Genomic DNA, 19,227 nt, shown 5'->3' with positions numbered 1-19,227 from the left:
TCCCAACTTTGTTTATTTATAGCCACAACTGAATCGAATCCTCCCCGCACGAATGCGCTAATTGCAGGCAGGAATGACTACATTCAACAACAGCAAAAATACATTCGGAATACTTACTTTCCATCAAAGTACACGTGGCTCGACACAAAGATACCCTGTACTACATATATTTTACTTTATTGGTCTAACAGCTATCTTTCCTATCGCCGCGCGTCATGCGGTAGAGCCCCTCGGTTGGTTGGGCGGGAGGTGGGCTGCGTTTTGCCTGTGATCGAAAGATGCATTCATTGAATATCAACGTCCAGAGTACATCTCCTATTCGGATTTGCTTTATTTATGTTGGCAACGCTTCCTTCTTGGTGTTACGTACGTTTACACGAATTTAATACACCCCCACGCCCGATGAGTGCTGGGTACCAAAACTTAATTTGAAGCTCACGTGACTAACACAAGACAGAAGCTAAATTAACAATTTTACTGCTCAATTTCGAGGGAAAGAGTGAAAATAGGGGGAAAAAGGGTTACAATTTTTATCCATTTCCCACTTTGTATGGTTTTTTTGATTGCAAGCCCAAACAATTATGAAGGCATAACATGGCAACAGGCCACGAATCATGGAGGTGTAGCGCTAGCTGGGGATATGTTTGGAAGTCGGTTGGGGGGGCGAGGTAATTGCCTCGAAACATGGGAAGGGCCCCTGGCCCTGCCCTTGCCCCTGGCCCCCAGAGCAGAAATAGAAATCACTCAATTGTCTGGTTCAATGCAGCAATGCAGTTCATGGCCTCCCCCTCTTCTGTTAGATAACTTTCCCAAAAGAGTCAAAGAGCTGGAGTCAGGAGTGGCAGCTGCACAATAATGGCGTTAAATTACCAATATAAATCAATGGGTTAAACGTTCGAGAAACACCCGCATGCAGGGCGATAGAGCGAGACAGAGAGTGGGAGTCTCCAAAATCAAAGTCTCCAAAGGGCCCGGCTATGGTGTGTGTGTTCCATTTCGCCTGTTCCTCTCTTCTCTCTGTTCCTCTGATCTTCGGATCGGAAACCAGTTCAACAACAACTTGACTTGACTTGGATTCTGTCTGGAGTCTGTTAAAGACTTTTTCTTTCTTTCAAAGCGAGTTTTAGTTTCGAGTGGAAATTCTCACTCAAAAACCCCCGTCCCCGTCCCCCCCCAGGCACCCTTGGAGAGTTCTTTTGTAGACTTTTGTTGGTGACTGTGTGCTAGGGCCCCTCTCGAATACGTGTTTCTTGTTCTTTTGGTCTTTTATTTTTTGTCAGAGATCGAATCCGTTGCTGGTATTCTTTATGGTCATGTGAAAAACTGGTTTCTTTCCTCCTCTCTCGATACAGAGGTAGAGATTCTTTATGGCATGGCCTGGCATGGTATGGGGCTCTTCTGTGTATATTTGCTTTTCCAGAAATCGGTTTAAAGGATTTGCTTTCAAAGCTGGAGCATAAATTGCGGTTTTTAAGCTTCAGCTTCAAAATGTCTTCATAAATATTGAAGGGATTTCGTGTTGAACTTGGCAATGGAAAAGGTATATTCTATGGAATCAGGATGAGATATTTATTGGTGCGGTTTCTACTTATACTTTCTTTATAGATCCATTCCCCATCCAGTTTCCACTTATTATTCCCACGAATGATAATTATCGTTATGTGGGAACCCCATCAACTTCTACTTTCTATATCATATCTGCATACATATCACATATCACACAGTTATTCCCATAAATAGTAGTCATCGGGCCGTAAAAGCTCTGTTCCATCAGTGAATGGCCATAAAAATAGCATAGCAATGGAATTCCATCGTCAAGTCTCGGCTATAATCAATATATTAGCTGTAGCCATGAATTATGCATTCCAATATGTCGCCCCAAAGATTGCGGCAGGTCTTGGAGCCAGCAGAAAGAAAAAAAACATACATAAAAGTGAATGCCAGAGCTATAGTTGGAGCCACATACAGAGGCAGAGAGACCGAGAGACCGAGTCTAGTCTACTACTAGTCGATCATCAATGTCAAGTTTTTCTACCCAAGAGAGGGGTTTCAAGGGGGTTCCAAGTTTATCGAGGGAAGAGTGCAGTCGGTATGCGAGAAAAAGGTGACAAAATGGTTCTCTGAAACCTCTGGAGCCTATTCAGACCTAAAGAGAAGGCCCCAAGACATCACTAGAGGGTTAATGAATACTTCAAAGATCAATTTCTATTGATATTTTCCATAAGATAACTGATCTTTGGGGAGCTATCAGAACACTTGTATTCTCTTTCCACGTTCATTCTACTTTCATCTTAGATTCAAGCCATTTTCCAACTAATTTTCACTTAGTCCCACTTCTGTTTTCTGAGTTTTGTAACCAGTTTTTCCTTCAGCAATTTCCCTATCTCTTAGATTTAAAATATTCAAAATGTTTCACGTTCATATTCAAAGACAAAAAAGCGCCACTTCATCAAAAGTTTCACTTTCGAAAAGTTCATTAATTTTACGAGTACAAGTTTTCCCCTCCCCGCTCCCCCTCCCCACTCCCCACTGCACCACTGCACTACCATTGGCATCGCATTTTCCTTGCCCATACTCGTATATTCATTTTGGTGGCTCTCTGGTTGATTACCCCAGCGACAGATACAGATACAGTGGCACTGGCACTGGCAGAGGCAGAGAGTCCAAGCAACAGGTTGCACGGACGTAATGACAGTTGCAACAACAGCGTGCCCTCTCACTCGCTCCCTCTGGCATCTCCCTCTCCACTAGTTGCAGCAATTTGTTGGCTTTTGTTGATTATTTTATATATCCTTTTGCCATGTGGAAATTATACACTCGAATGTTAATTAACCGTTTCCTTTCGGGCTTTTCGGGCTTTTCATTCGATTTTCGTACGCTATAAAAAGGTAATTTTGGTGATTAAACGGCAGGCATACGATGGATACGATGTAGATATCAGTTTTGGGGTATCGGATCGGGTTGCCTGAGAGGGGGTTATCAAACTTTTGGCATCGGCTACAGCATCGCTGGTCTAACCATCAATTTGTTTAGCTCGAACTCTCTTTCGTGTGTAACCTTTACGGGTCGGTCTGTCCATAAAAAAAAGAAACAGCAGTTTCTTCTTCGTGTTTTTTCAATGCATTTTCACTTAGTGCAAACTTGGCACTTGTTTTCCCCCCCCAACCCCCAGCCCGCACGCCACACACCACTCCGCCGAGACTCTTTTTGCTGCCTGATGAGGTGAGGTGAGAGTTTTCCAAAGCAAATGAGGACTGCAAACAGATTTGGCTTAACTAATGAGTTGGGAGGGAGATCTTTACTGGAGGATAGATGGTGTACAGATACGGAAGGGGGTGCAGAGCAGGGGTTTTTTTTTGTAATTATTTTGTATTGCTTTCTAATGAAAATGCATTTTCCAGGAGTCTTTCTGTTGCACGAGCTATAGATAGACTTTATTTGCTATGTGCTAAATCACATTAATCAAAGGTCAGTAAAGCCCTCCAGATATCCATAAAATAATGCCTTTAAATCGTTTAAAAAACATATTTCTTCTACCAAATTCAACAAAATTTAAAGTGCCCCAGTTTATAGATTTTTCTGGTGGGTTCGGTTCTGTGTGTTCTGTTCGTTGCTGTGTCGCTGGTTACCTGTTGCTGAAATGATTCATGACGAAAGTGGTTGTTTGGCAGAACGTGTTGATTGCCCGCTCCCGAGCCGCTGACTATATCCATCTCTCAGGAGGTATGGAATGCGCTGCAACAATTATTGTATGATCTCCGATGATATTCCTTGTTCGCTGTGTAGAGGTTACGATGGTTGATGCTGCTTTTGCTCAGTGCAACATGCTGCACAGACATTTGAAAATCTTGTTCTTGTGGCAAACAACAAAAAAAATGTCAATGCAAGATTTTCTCCTTCTTTTTTTTTTGGTGCGAGAACGGGTTTTAGGCACTGTAGCATATGACACTTGGTATCACATTTTTTTCTTTTTTGTGTATGATTTTTGAGTGGATTTGTTGTTGCTTTTGTTAATTAATTGAAGTCGCGAGACGCGCGCGTGACAAAACAGCAGCAACAACAGCGAAACTAATGCCAAAGGCACGGATCGGGGATTGCCGATCGCCGATCGAGGGATAATGCCAGGCACGTTCGATCGGATCGCATAAAAAAGTACAGGCGCCCCCGAAATAAACCGAACAAACACCGACACGAAGAAACCGATGAAAGAGCAAGCGAAACAGCAATACAAATCACAGCATACACACACACCAACACACACACCAACACACACACACGTAAATATCACTGAGAGGGGGGGTGGCGTGGGAGGTAGGGTATCAATATATCGAGAGAGCTCGCTCCGAGTATCACCAAAAAATTTTCATCCGTTAATCGCGTCCATTCGCCACCAACTTTTGTCGACTTTTGAAATGGACGCCGCGGCGCGGCACGCTCAAGAAAAAGCAAAAGCCGACGGCGACGGCGGCTGTGGCGACGGCGTACGTGTAGGTACGTCCAACAAAAAAAAAAAAAAATATGCTCAAAAATGCTCACACACACACACATACACACGCACCCATGCGCCCCTTTGATTCAGGTGTGTGCGGACTCGGATTCGGATTCAGGTAGACACGTACGTAAACTTGTTGCTGGCAACATGAGAAGCGAAATGTTGCCAGGCAACTTTTCGGTTCCATCTGTATGTGTCCGAGTGTATGAGCGTGTGTGTGTGTGTGTGTGTTTGTGGTTCCACTCCACTCAAAGCGACAGCGCTACAAAATGGGCAGCACTGGCAAGGCTCCTCTCCGTTCGCTCTGTCCGAAGGAGTTTATGGCAATACTCTTCAAAGAGGGGTATCATGTCTTTAAAGAGAAGTTTGGAATATAGTAAAGGATTCAGCATGGGTATGTCTATGTCCTTTTGAGGGGGACTGCCGTAGCAATTATGGGTTGTAGGGGAAGACTTGTAGGGATATTTATACAAATTCAGATATAATATTAAATCTTAGGGATCTTTTTTTTTCATAAATATATTAAACAATTTTTAAAATTAGAGCTGGTAATAATTTGATGAAAATCTTAAGACTCTATCCTATAAACTCTATCCTATAATCAAGATATATTTAAAGCGAAGCTCAACAAGTGTCTAATGGCTAATACCTGGCTCCAGACTCTCAAGTCCACTATGTATTCCATTTAACCTCGTCCTATACTCTACTCTCAACTCCAATAGCTCTCAAGGGAAGAGAGGGTATCAAAGTCTCCAGTCTCTGAGCAGAGCCTGCCTTCCTTTCTTGTCTGTGGCTGCCTGTTGGGTGCTGCCTGGCGATGCCTGGTGCTGCCTGGTGCGCTCTCTGTTCAAGTTTGCAATCAAAGATAAAAGAAAAACTTGCCAGCTTTTGCTGGAGCTGCAGGCCCGCGGTCCCCGCAGTCAGTGTGAAGTTGGTATTTATAGGAATGCGATGGAGGAGCTTTTGTTGTTGTTGCAGCGGCAGTGCCTGCTGCTGTGAATTTGCAATGAGTGCAGCAAATGCTTAAGGAACTTGCGTGTCATGTTAAGGAGAGAATTGTAGAGTTCAGTAAGAGAGCGAGAGAGGGAGAGAGGGAGGGAGGGAGGGAGGGAGGGAGAGTTGGAGACCAGATGGTTGGGGCATGAGCCATGAGTCAGTCACCGATTGCAAGGGCGTTAAGTGCGGTCAGCAGATGTATGTATTTAAGTATTTCTTTGATTTACAGGTAAGCATTTGGCTAAGCACTATCATAAATATGAAGGAATGGTAATGGAATATCTAATATGCCACAAGGAGGGGCACAATACCTGCCTAAGATCTGCTTAAGTCGTACTCGTATGGGGGAGGTGATGTGGCAATACCAAGCCACTTCTTTCTAAGGATCTCTGTACTGTGGAAAGTACTTTTATTTATCGGTATATTATATCCTTGTGAGGGGATTGGATTGTAGTATGTATGAAGCACATACCACTATGTATTCCACTTAACCTTGTCTCTCTTTATAATTCCACTTATCCTCAATCCTTGGCCATAAACAAAACCCCAGCAAAACATGCCCGGCAAATATCCATAAATAGTTTCTTGTCATTGAAGGTATGAATTTTTCTAGGTCTCTGCTGCTTTTGACCAGACCAGGAAACTCCTCCTCCACCTTTCAAAACAAAACCCAAGAAGAGTCTTGCCCCCCGAGTCTGTTCAAGTGCTTCTGCATGAGTAGACAGAAAGCCAACGAATGGGAAATGCGGAAAAATAAGGAAACCAAAACAATACCGTACCTCAGAAGGGGTTGGGTGGCGGTGGGTCAATGGGTAACATATTAACGTAGGTTATGTGCCAGACAGCAGACAGAAGTGCAAGAATTTCAATTAAATAACTTGACTCGTGCTATTCCCCCCCCCCCCCCCCCCTTCCACGATAGCCTCCGCCACCGATAGCCAAAGTTGAGTTGTTTATACTTTATTTTCCCCAAAATTCAATTAAACTAAATTGTTTCTTGGTTTATTTTCTTTTCTTTTTTGGGTGGAATAAGTTTGAAGCGTTGATTTCTATCTGGCGGACCGCCGTCCGCCGTTAATGACCTGGCTTATGTGAAGCAATTACCCCAAAACTTAATGCAACAGCAATTATATTATCAGTACCTCTCTCTCTCTTTATCTCTCTCTCTCTCTTTCTCTCTGTCTTTCCCCCTTTCTCTGTTGCTTTTATTTATTTGTATTTTCCTAGATTGCTCATAAAATTTCGTGAGCACGTGCAACATTTCAAATTGTCGGCCTGTCTTTTAATTTTTGATACCCAGTACTCAAAGAGAGTGTGCAAAGGGGCATGTTCAATTCCTGCAAAAGCATGTAACAGCCAGAAAAATAGACTTTTCGATACCATAAATAAATTTGGGAAATATATAGATCAGAAATCAACAGCTTGTCTATTTTTTCATTAACTTTCTCTTACGCCCTTCATTTTGCCATCGATCTTATCCATGCAACGCTTTGCCTTCATCAAAAGTTTATTACATTATCGTAAAGAGAACACCGAATAAACCTTATCATCCAGTGGCTTCTCTGGGCTTTTAAATTCTATTCAAAACTTAATCACACATGTCCATATTCGGTGAAAATAAGAGTTCAAATAACAAACTCTGGTGGAATATATCAGTCAAAATTCGATGGTAAGTGCTCTTAAGCGCTCTCTCAGCATATACATCATATTTTTTTTGGGTTCTCATACAAAACAATATATTGAAATAACACCATTTGATCTAGGGCCCTCATTTTTGATTTTCTCATTAAAGAATTCCATTCAGAATAATGAAAGAGTATAATTTTTCCATATTCACTCGTACTTTGAATTGAAAAATTAAATATCCTATAGAAAATCGATTGATTTATACACTAAATGAGGCTCTTGCCTTTTGCTCTTTTTATGGTTCGGTGCTAGTGATGGGGTTCTATATAATGGGATAATATCTGGTATATCGCTTTTGTTAATCTACTAATAAAGCGGAGGAACATTATAAAACGATATAAATTAGCTGGTAATTTTCCTTACAAAAAATATTCGCCAGCTAATAATTGAACTGTAATTAAACGAATCATTTCCTCTTATAAGTACACTATTCGAGCCACGAAATTTGGAATATTAGTTGGTTTCCGAACAGAATACAAAACAGTTGAATGGGGTTCAATCCATTAATCTTCGTGCTCTTCGCAGTATGGATAGCATTCAACTTTGACTTGAATGTATGTTAATTATTGATAAACTATTGAGACACGTATGTGAAATATTCTGAAATATGTGTGGGACCATTTCAGGATGCTGTCATCTTCAAGTTTACCAACGTCGCCTGCGAGAGCCACAATACATCCTGGTTTGTGTTCCATAACTGTCGTCTGAAGGCCGTCAGTCGGAACAAAGTGCTCTGCAATATGAATGGAACGGTGCTACATCCAGCCAAAGATATATCAATTCATGCCCGGGTGTTAAAAAGGGAAAATGGATACAAGCCCTGGCTATTCGATTTTCATGTTGATGTCTGCCGGTATTTGCAAAAGCCGAATATCCCCGTGGCTAACTTAATATATGGGCTATTTAAAGAGTTTTCAAACATAAACCACACTTGCCCCTTTGTGGTAAGATACTCGAATAGCTATAAGGTTAATAGTGGGAAAATGTTTAGTTTTTCCTTTAAAGGGTCCACAAATTGTCAAGGATTTTTATCTGAAGTTCGAGCTGTTGCGTCTGCCCCTCCCGACGGGGGATTATATGTTGTCCCTTCTGTGGTTCTTCGATAAGAAGCTGCAATTTGATACAAATGTGAGTTTTACATTCGTAGAGGATCTCCTGCAGAGAAATTAAACCAAAAATGGATTGGGCAGATGATCGGATATCTGTGTACTATATAGTACAGCCAGTGTTCAATCAGGGTCTAAAGTAAATAAAGCAATTAAACTCAATCATGCGGAAATGGAGCTGCACATTGATCTCTTTTAAATGTTATTTTTCCGTATCGTTTGGCTCCTTGAACACCTGGCTTTCGAAACCATTAAATCCGCTATGCTGCTCTATTTTCAATATCTAGAAACTAGCTACTGGGTCTTAGATCGTCGATGTGCCACGACTTCAAACTTTTTCACTACTTTATTTTTCTTTGTCTCTTAGTTTTTTTTTTTTGACACAATTATTGCTTTGTTTGGGGCTCATAGAAACGCCAGCTGGTGGCTGCTGTTGGTCATTACAAATTATATATGTATAAATATATATGTATTTTTTTGGAAGGGGAGGAGGGCCTAGAGGGTTTTGGTGGGGTTTGTCTTACTGCAGTTTGTACACCAAAAATGTGCACAAGTCTCCGGAGCTCCACGGAGGGGCGTAATTGTTGGTCAAAGTTATTTAGACAGGCAGATTATCCGCAGAGATTGTGTCATATTGCTGGCTTGAGGCGGATAATACGGATTTTGTGGTTTAAGAGCTATAAACAGAGACCAGTCAAAATGATTGAATTATAACAAGCAGAATTTCGTTATTATTAAAAGTATTATTCTTAATTTTACTTTGAATAAATAATTTTTGTTCACTTTCAATTCCCGGAAAACTTTACTTGGTTTCCAGTTATGAGAATAATACTTTGAGCTTCCCAAACTTTTTGAAAACTTCACATTTTAATTAGCCCTAAAGCTGCAACTAAACAAAGCCAATTCTTTAGGGTTTTCACACTCCTTACTCCCCATTGCTTGATTGGACCTGACAACCCGCCTTGCATTTTCAATCAGATGCCGCAACTGCAACAAAAAATATGGAATCTTGGCACGTGACTGCCTTGAAAGCGGAAAAATGTAAAGCCACAAAAAAACCAAACTAAAAGACCATCTGTGAAATTTTGTTAACAAGTTACTGGGCACAACTTTCTTCGGAGGAAGAGACAGAGAGACAGACCCTCAAGAAAATGCCACAACACATGCCAACGTCAGCCAGAGAGGAGTACGAGGGCAAAGGCTTTATTTAATTTACGAGTAACTGCAGCGAGCAAAAAAGGGGGGAATTCCCCAACCAGAGACAACCTGCACTGCATTGCAACTGCTTGGGCTTTTGGTTTTTCTTTTTGCTTTTGCTTTTGCCTTTGCATATGGGAAATTCCTTGCCCGGATTTGGCTTAAAATCCTTAACTCTTTTGAATCTAGGGTCTTGCATATATAGTGCATAAATTTATGCTCATTTCGTTGGGCTTCTTCCACTTCCACTTCCATTTACAATTTACTTCATTTCATTCGAGTTGATGCGAAATTCTAAATGGAATTTTACACACAGCCGGAAGTTGAGTCATGGCTGGGAGTAGGAGACTATACAGTGGTTGAAGAGTGATTGGGAATTGTGTTGATATTGAAGAGAGAGAGAGACACTTGGAAAGTCAGAGAAAGAGATAATGGAATGGAATGGAATGGAATGAACTATTTATGTTGCTTCGAACGATGTCATTTGGAAGCATGAATTGAATGAATAGCACAAATCAGCACTTTCGGATGAGCGGAATATTCAATATCTGGCTGTAGCGAAGGAACGAATCGGATGTAAATGATATTTTATGTATTATTATTTTTTTTATGTATTTATTTTATTTATTATTTACATTAAAATTGAAGAAAACTCCAGTTAAAAATATTCTTCGTTTTCTTCGTTTTCTGTAACCCTTTCCACCCTTCTCTCCCAAACTCTCTCATACCCTCATAAAAGTGGTGCCATTTATCTTCACTCCTCGAACCACTGTTCTGTTTCTGCCCCAAAAGCACAATCAACGAAACCAATTTCTCAAACTCAAGTGCTCCTCAGAGTAGACCGAGTCCGAGAATTGGAATCCGAAACAGAAGCGCATAAATTGTGCCCCAAGCGAGAGAGGAATTAAGCCAGAAAAATAAACCAGAAGAAGCAACAAATCCACTAATGACGAAAAAGACACCACAGCAAAGCAAAAGCAAAAAAAAAAAGAAAGAAACCAAGTTTAAAATAAAATCTAAAATAAAGCAAAAACCAAATCGTCATGGCTGCCTGAACAGCAGTGGTTTAAAAAACAAAGGCTTAAAGGAACCGCATCAAAGAGCAGGCTTTTCAGAAATTGAAAAAGAATCAAGGAGAAAGAGTGGAGCAGAGTGGAGTGGAGCGGAGTGGAGTGGAGTGGAGTTGGAGGAGTTCCCAAAAGTAGAGTGAATATCTTTTTATGGGGCAGGTGTGTTTTTTTTTTTTGGGATGGCAAATTAGCAGCTACTGTCTGGACCTGCCCCCCCTGCCTTCTTTTCTGCACTACTCCTACCAATTTCCCCTTTAGGCCTGAGGCGAATTTCGGAACATCATTAATTTTAATTTTTGCGCAGACGCACCCCAGGGGCCGTGCCACAACCCAAATGATGTCTGGTTGGCAGGCTTCAGTGCCTCAGTTCTGTCCACTGCAGAGGCGACTGGCGGATCGGGTGACGGCGAGATGTCGGGTTGTGATGACGGATGGCCTGGCGGAACGAGGCGCAACAAATGTAAATGTAATTAAGGTGGTCTTGCCACACCGCCGACAATTGAAAATGTTGCAATCATTGGGTTGACAAATGCAATCCACGGCGATGATTGATTTGTATTTGCTTTTGGGGATTGACATGCCTACCTTTTTGAAGCGTCGTCGCTGCGATGCCGTGGATGCTGTTTCAGCATTTGCCTCCCTTTTGCCCATTGCCTTCAGCAGATCGTCCACATTCCGTATATAGGGACGATCCCGATCCCGGTCCCTGCTGCCGCCGCCGCCCCCACCTCCGCCCAGGCAGCTGGCCATGCTCTTGTTGCCCGCACTGTTGCTGCGGGAACGGGAGCGGGACTTTTGCTTGCCCAGCCAGTAGACCTGATTGGCCAGATTTATTTCGGCAGCGGCGGCAGCTTTGCGGCCCTGTCGCTCCTGTTCCTGCTGCAGATGCACCTGCTGGGGCTGCTGCTGCTGTTGCTGCTGCTCTTCCAAATACTCCCCGGCTATGTGCACCTTTGGTGTGCTGACCAGCTGCAGGCCAGTGGCGCCGAAATGTTGCGGGAACTCGTGCAACTCCAGCGGGTACCGCGGATCCATGGGCTGGCCGGGCTGGCGGGGATACATGTAGCCATCGCGGAGGAACATTTTGTTGGTGGTGTACACCCGGTCGTCGATCTGGTAGATGCCACTGGAGCCGGGGCCCTCGCCGCCGCCAATGATGCCATTCCGTACGTAGGCCGTCGGGCGGTAGCGTACCAGGGGATTGTACACGTTCGATTTGGGTTGTTTCGTCTTGAAACTACGTCGTCGCGGGGTGGGTTTCATATTCGTTTCGTTTTTTTCTTTTGCTTTTTTTATTATATAACTTTAATTCGGGTTGGAATCCGAGGGGGCGGAAAGCGAGTGCCGTGCTACTGCATGGAACAAGAACCCTAGAGCATGAGTGCGCGTACTTATTCCCGTTTAAAACGACAATACACAAGCGACCGTGTGGCCTAATGGATAAGGCGTCGGACTTCGGATCCGAAGATTGCAGGTTCGAGTCCTGTCACGGTCGAATAGAAAGTATCCTTTTTTCGCTTTTTTTTCTTTTTCAGTCAACAAATATTACTCTCAAGTGCCTAAAATAATTTTTCCTTCATCAAAATAATTTAAACAGAAGAAAAACAAAATATAGCTGGGGAGATTATATTCTACACGAAAAGTAGGCATCGGACGTTTTTTGACATGGTTATCTACATCAAAAGGTAATTATTACACAGTGGCGCTGCTCAGTTTGATATAGGTACTACTTTTAATATTGTGCCTTAAAAGTATGCTAGGATTTTTTCGAGCGTTCATTGCACTGAGGTACGCGCCTAAAAGATGCCACATACACTACTTAGAAAAAACGTGACGAAAATAGGGGAAAATGTTGAATGCTTTGCTGCAAAATCTCACAAAAAATATAGAAAATTTTATATTTTTTTTTGTATTTGCCGGCGCACACGTTCAGCACACTTCACGTTCGATTTTCCACTGCAATTGTTTGATTTGAATACAACAACTTTTTGTATTATTTGCTGGAAGTCTGTCTTCTGCACCTGGCACGCACAGAAAATCCAATTAGTCAGCGGGGTTCGGTTCACCTTTCTAGCCGTTGCAGCTGTCCGTCCGGTTTGCCTGCAGCAAGGTAAAACGTTTCCCGAACCCTCAAGTATTGACACAGTTTTCATGTCACTTGTTTTGTTAGAGACATTCGTCTTCCTGAACACTGAATATGTCATATGCACTGCACTCTTAGCCAAAGAATAGAACCGAGAGAAAGACGTACGGGGGAGAGAGAGAGAGAGTGGGGGTGGGGGTAGAGTGAAATACTATGCTAATCTGTCAACTCAGAGTTGGTTAATTAAAGCTTGATTTGCAAATAATTTGTGGCTTAGCCATGCCCCATCGGGTCTTCGGTTGGTGCGACCCAAATTCCCCTTTCGACATTGTTGAAACATTGCAAATTTGTGAGGTACGATTAGGTCGTTGAAATGTTCAGACTATTGGGATACTCAGATAATTCCATTGACGCCCCTTTTTTGGAGGTTGGTTGTCTACCGAGAATTGAGTTCAATTGGGTTTTGGTCGATGCAAAACAGATACATTCAAGGTTAGGCTCGAGCCTTGGGGTTCGTCAGAGGTCGAGTTAGAGTTCGAGATCAATGGGAACTATGATCATTGATTCCATTAATTAATGAGAATTATGGTAATGATTGAATAGAGGAATCATTTCATTAGAAGTTCACTTTAATGGAATGGCTTTATATCAAAGAAGATCTTTTCATCCATCAAAGGAACGTTCCTTCCATTAGCTTTTAAAGCATCTCCAAATTTTCAATAGCACAAAAACACTCCACTTGAATCTACAATTTCCCCGCATGTTTTTCCATCTTATCTCCCGGAAAGATTTGTCTTTCTTACACTTCCGTCCGCCTACGTAGGGAAATAAATTTGTTTTAGTTTTTTTGGGATCTCGAACCGCCGCCACGAGCTACAAATATGAACTAAACCGTAAATAAAATGTATGGCATTTGTAGAGCCGCCTATCTATCCGCCGGACTATGGGTTCGTTCGTTCGTTCTCTCTTCTCGGCCTTTTCCAATGGATAACATTTCCAGTCCGTCCCCAAAGAAAAATAAAACAAAAGCGAGTGCCGATAAAGCTGAATGAGCAGACCAGAGCAGAGCAGAGGCAGAGCTTCAAATGAAATGAAAAGCTTGGTAAGGGAGTGGTAGGAGGATGGAGGTGGAGGCCCTAATCCAAACAAATACACCCCCTAAATGGGCAGTGGGATGGGAGGGATGGATGGAAGGGCAGTAACCAAAGGGTTAAGGTTTAAAGAGAGCTTTAAAGATACCAAAAGATACGGCGAGCTATGGAGAATAAACTAGCACTGTACATAGAGATCTAGAGATCAGGAAAAGCATAAATTTATAAGAATGAAATCCACAACTCTTAAACTGAGAAATGGAAAACAAGAAGGGCAACAATGCGATAAGTTTTGAATTCATATAATAGCCATACAATTTAGCTTTATTTCATTTGAAAATCTCAAATCCCAATCGATAAATTACGATTTCAAATGTATCGATCGATAATCGATATACATAAGATATTTATTTGAAATCCAGAATACTGGTACTCGGAATGGGAAACCGTTCTGAAATTGGCGTTCTTTTTACACTGTTTTAATCGATATTTATCGATTTATAAAAATGCATTTAAAAATCCCCACTTTTGATGGAATTCTTCAATCAAAATTGGCACCATTCGTACTTTCGATACATATAACGATATTAATCGATTAATAATCATTTATAATACTTACAAAAAACTCATCCTCAATAACCGGATCGGCCAGCATCTCAATGGCCTCCGTCATGGATCTGCAGGTGCGATTCGTGTTCTTCTTTTTCTTGAGCTTGCGCCCCAATGTGGCAGCATCGCTGAATCGATGCAGCAGCTTGTCCCTTTTCCGCACAGCCAACGGACTGGCCGTAGAGCTGGCGTGACACAAGAGCGATCCGTAGCCATTGCTGGAGGCAATCGTCCCAGTGTTGGCATAGAAGTTCTGCGGCTGGTATTGAGCCGGGGCCGTCAGAGTACTGTTCGAGTCGATCTTCTGGATGAGATTGTACTCGGACTGGGGGTACTTGCTGCTGGCCAGGCACGTGCTCGACGAGTCCGTGGACTGCAGCGAGGCCTTCGACGAGAGCTGTGGCTTCGGTGGCGGCGGCGGTGGTGGCTCCTTCATCAGGGCCACCCGACGTGGGGCAGCTCGGGGAATGGTGGCCGATTGTACAGAGGACGGCATGTCTCCGCCTCCATAGCTGACAGCCCGACGATTGCGATCGTTTTCCTTTTCCCTGAAACAGCAGAAGAGATACAGAAATTAGTGGAGCTCTATATGGGGCTCTTTTGGGCCGAGATCCCTATCCCTTTTCCCACCTAAAGCGCCTTCTTTGCATCGGGGGACTGAAGAAACAATTCGGCGACAGGGGCACAAAGTATCCCCATTGCGGGGGTGTCTCCGGTCCCTCATGGTACATCCCCAGCTGCGGGGTCATCTCCCTGGACTGGCTGGATCGCAGGACGGGCATTGAGGCCCTCTGGGGTCCGTAGCTTCTGCGGTACTGGCTCCCATAGATATGCCGTCGCTCCAGGGACGATGTGGTGGTTGTGGCATCCGATTCTTGGGTACAATCCGAGTGATCCTTGTGCCCCAGGGTCCCGTCACTGCCCACCGCCTCATCATGGTCCTCATCATCGTCCGTGGAGCACTCGGGCACTGTATAGCAGGTATAATCGAATTGCGACATTTTTCCTTGGGGGTTTCTCCGCTTCGTTCGCTTTAATTTAGTTCTTTTGTCATTGTCTTGTCTTGTGGCTGTTCCCACGTAATTTTTTCCAATTATTTAATTAGTCTGCAACTTGTTGTTGCTTGTTGTTTTTGTTTATCTTTTTTTAATTTAATTTTTTAATTTTATTTCCCCTTGACAAATGTTAAATGACAATTTTAGTTTGTCTCTCACTTAAGTGTTCTTTTAGCCTCTGGTTCTATAGGAAATTTTCATGTGGCAGAACATTAGGACTGGCATTTATCATGTTCACCCTCTGGACATGTCGTGTATCTTGTTTCCTTTCGGGGAGAGGGGAGAGGGGGACACACGGATGTGGCAAGAGCGAAATAGATGGTTGTGGGGGAGAGTAGGACAGAGATAGAGACGGGGAGAGGGAGCCCAGGCCATGCCCACTGGCCGCAATTAAAAGTCGTTTTGGCCCCGCCCTCGTCGCACCGTCCCTAATGAGGTGTTGAACGGAAGAGGAACTCCGATCTGATATAGTCTTAAGAGTGGTTAACTTTTTCCACTTGATTTTCATTTTCACAGACAATTTCCTCGAAAACAAAGCAAAGACGGTAGAGAGGAGAGCATTTGAGGTCACTTTTTTGATATAATTATTAAGCAGAAAGAGGGTTTAAGAATATGGGAATATGTGCTCTAGAAAAATAACACTAATAAATGGCTTTGCTTGTTATAAAATAATTATTGGTTGAGAGTTCGTTTTTGGATAATTAGAATTTAGAACTTGAAACGTAGGAATTATCAAGAATTTTCTCTAGATTTCTTTGAAATTCTATCGCTTTAAGAACTTGCTATTACTTCAAATACTTTAAAAGCTATCCAGTCCTTATTGTTATCTAAACAGATCTTAGAGAATAGAGCTTTCCAGGATAAGGTATAAGGAATAATCCCTATAATAGACTTTTCATACGTGTTCTGGAAACCACAAACATTCTTGCTATATTAATAATGAATCAATCTATGCAAAAAAAATTATTTCATATAAATCGGTAAGTTGGTTAAAAAGATATAGCGGTTTGACTTTTGAAAATTGTTGAACCTATTCAGTTGAGCGGCACTGTAAATTCGTAAACGAAGATCTTAAATCCTAAGGTTTGTTTAAAGGATTAAAGAAAAAAGGATATTTTTAGGTGGACTAACAAAACTAGGACTTTCCATATATATTCTTTATATCATTCACCTCTAATCAGATCTCTCTCAGGGTGATATTAGTCATTGATTTCCTCCCAAAATAGCTCTAGCCCTTATGTTCCAGTAAGTACTCCCAATTAAATTTCACTAATTTTTTCCCTAAACAACACTTAAGCCACAATAAAAAACTTTCTTTAATTATACAACAGTTTCCTCTGCTCATTTCCATTGACAACCCCATCATAAACCGCATTCGCAGAGCAGAGCAGAGCCCTCCCCCATCTGCCACATCCACTTAAAACCCACAAGCTCGCAAAAATGGTTATTCTGTACTTAAAAGTTCATTAACAATTGATGTGGCGACGAGAAAAAAAAGCAAAAAAAAAAGGAAAGTGTCAACAGTGAAATCCATCAACAATGCAATTAAAATGTCAAACAAGGAAGCAGGGTCTGCCCTCTGCCCTCTGGCCTCTGGCTACCCCTTAAGCCTCACTTCCTATACACGCAATGCCCCCCAACCACGCTCCATCATAAGCAGGGATCCCCCTCTGGGCAGGGGAGTAAGGTAATGGCAGATGGGGCTTCCCTCTCTGCCAGATGTCTGGCAGACAGACAGACAGACAGACTGGCATCGAGACAAGCCGGATATGCAGATTACAACGGATCTGGGGATCTGGGGATCTGGGCTTTAGCTGCTGCTACTTTCTGCAGCTCTGCAGTTGTTTATATTTCTTTTATTGTTGCAATTACGAGTAGTCTCCTGTTTACGGCAAAGCGAATTGATTAATGGCAAAACGAACGATAGACAGAGGGGGAAACGGGGGGGAAAGAACAACCGGATAGGAGAACGCGAATGATAGACCATTTATGACTGCATCTCGGACGAGAGGAAGCAAGGCGCCGCCTCTAAAGAAATAATGGAGGGTCTGGATTCTTTGGGAGAGGAACTCGAGTATCAAGGGGAAAAGCGATCGCTTCCAGCGGGCAAAAATGGAAGGAAGTTGTCTTGGCAGATCTGGGTTGAATACTCTACAAAAGAGGAACTTTTTGTTGTGATTTATTCATTATTCATTATTTTGTTAAACTTTATTTTTATTGTATTTTTTATAATACTTTTACAATTCGAGTTAACAGTTTGTATAGGAATTGCATTAAATATTCACATCATATTCAATGCATTGGTACCGAAAGATCTTCATACATATATGTATGTATCTTCAAAATATGTATCTATAAATTTCTCGCTCTTGACATTTTTAAATTATTTTATTTCTTTATTTTCAGACTGTTCTTCGTTTAAATATTAAATTAAATCAAATAATTATTTATGTGTTTTATTCCAGATAAATATATATTTTTTAATCCACTTTCTTCTTCATTTTTTGTTTGTTTTTAAATTGGTAGACATTTTATTTAATTTCCTTTATTTCCACTGCAACTCGCGTTCGTTATTCATCTCAAGAATTTCTCCATTTATTCCCAAAAAAAAATTCTCCACAAATCCCAAGTCCCGTAGACGTTCTCTACCCATCAATCATTCTAAAAATATATGGATTGGATCAGAGAAAATTCCCAGTCATGGCGAAAATATATGTATGCCAAAATTTCCGTATTCCGGCTAGTATTTTATTTACAAAATTTTTCATTAATAAAACACACGACAGAAACGCCGACGAAAAAGTTCAAAAAATGTGTGTCTGGGATTCGTTTTTGAAATAGGATTTCTTTGTGGCTCTCGGGAGCCCCAGACGTGTGCGTTGACCGCCGAGTAATTTTCGAACTGATTTTCGAATAGAACGGCGGAACTTCTGAGGCCCGGCCCGTACCCTGCCTCCCTCCCTCCAAGCGACATGCGCGACAGACTCTGCAGGCGACTGAGAGCGAGGCGAGGAATGGGGATGCAGGCAGACACACAAGAGCCAGAGAGAGAGAGAAGCAGGGACGAAAAGGGGAACAGCAAGTGGCGGAAAGAGAGCGCGCCAGAGAGTGCGCCAAAATAAGAACAAACATTTTGTTTGACTAAATTGCTTAATATTTGGGGACCAGAAATAAAATCAACACACAACACGAAAAGTGGCAGACAATAGGGAATAAGAAGAAGAAACAGAAGAAAGAAGAATCGAAATAAGAAAGAATGAAAAGCTGAAACTGGGCAGAGAGAATGTTGTATACACTTTTAGACACTATGGCATCTCTCTTTCTCTCTCAGAGTAGCTTAGCAGTTAAGGGCGAGCTTTCATGCAGTCTAGGAAGCTTTACAGAGGCCAGCATCAACAGGCCACCGAATCGATTCGGCTTTCGCTTCGTTCGGTCAGTTTAGATCTGCGTGAGAGCCGAAAATTTCTGTTTTTTTGCTCGCTCACTCGCCAATGCCACCAGAATCTGACTGAAGGAATGATTCGTAAAGATCGAAAGGCATGACTTTATGCAGTTCTAACATCTCCCTTTCACAGTGTAGCTTAGCAGTGAAGAGTGAGTTTTCCTTCCTTTAAAGCTATTGAAACCCCAAACCAAATCCGGTGTGCCTCCACTGGACAGTGTATTCCAAAACAGAGCCCGAGAAACGATTCACTTTGGAGACAGTTTCCCTGGATAACAAGGTGCCGCCATGCCACGCCACACACAAGTGTCGCCGCCCCCCAGTCCGAGTGCCTCCGCCTTTGTGTGTGTGAAATGTCATGCAAAATAAATGTCAGACGCTTTAAAATTTGTACCCCACT

At 42.3% G+C, this 19,227-nt stretch overlaps 2 protein-coding genes and 1 non-coding gene across 11 annotated transcripts in view; 2 read left to right on the top strand and 1 right to left on the bottom strand.

The window, feature by feature from the left end:
• LOC6591785 (tight junction protein ZO-2) overlaps positions 1–19,227 on the bottom strand; it is a 122,027-nt gene that overhangs the window by 32,178 nt on the left and 70,622 nt on the right. For 5 of the 9 annotated variants that reach the window (XR_003408577.1, XM_002017350.2, XM_026987255.1 and 2 more), the window contains exon 3: positions 14,341–14,878. Coding sequence is in view for 8 of the 9 variants with exons in the window: in XM_002017350.2 (XP_002017386.2) it covers positions 14,341–14,878 (538 nt within the window). In the remaining variant the exon portion in view is untranslated. Of the gene's footprint in view, positions 1–3,629; positions 3,729–11,132; positions 12,069–14,340; positions 14,879–14,960; positions 15,378–19,227 lie in introns of those variants that run through there. The other 4 variants (XM_026987274.1, XM_026987283.1, XM_026987231.1 and 1 more) reach the window with 4 other exon arrangements.
• Positions 4,883–8,344, top strand: LOC6591788. Its single transcript, XM_002017352.2, has 3 exons — positions 4,883–4,886; positions 7,757–8,118; positions 8,180–8,344. The coding sequence occupies exons 1-3, from the start codon at positions 4,883–4,885 to the stop codon at positions 8,342–8,344; spliced, it is 531 nt and encodes a 176-aa protein (XP_002017388.2).
• On the top strand, positions 11,970–12,042 carry Trnar-ucg. Its single transcript has one exon. It is a non-coding gene; the product is annotated as a tRNA-Arg (tRNA).

This window comes from Drosophila persimilis, unplaced genomic scaffold, assembly GCF_003286085.1.
Source record: "Drosophila persimilis strain 14011-0111.01,24,50 unplaced genomic scaffold, DperRS2 tig00000000-arrow-pilon, whole genome shotgun sequence".
NCBI lineage: Eukaryota > Metazoa > Arthropoda > Insecta > Diptera > Drosophilidae > Drosophila > Drosophila persimilis.
Note: the sequence above shows the minus strand (reverse complement) of the source record. Positions and strands in the feature narration are given on the sequence as shown.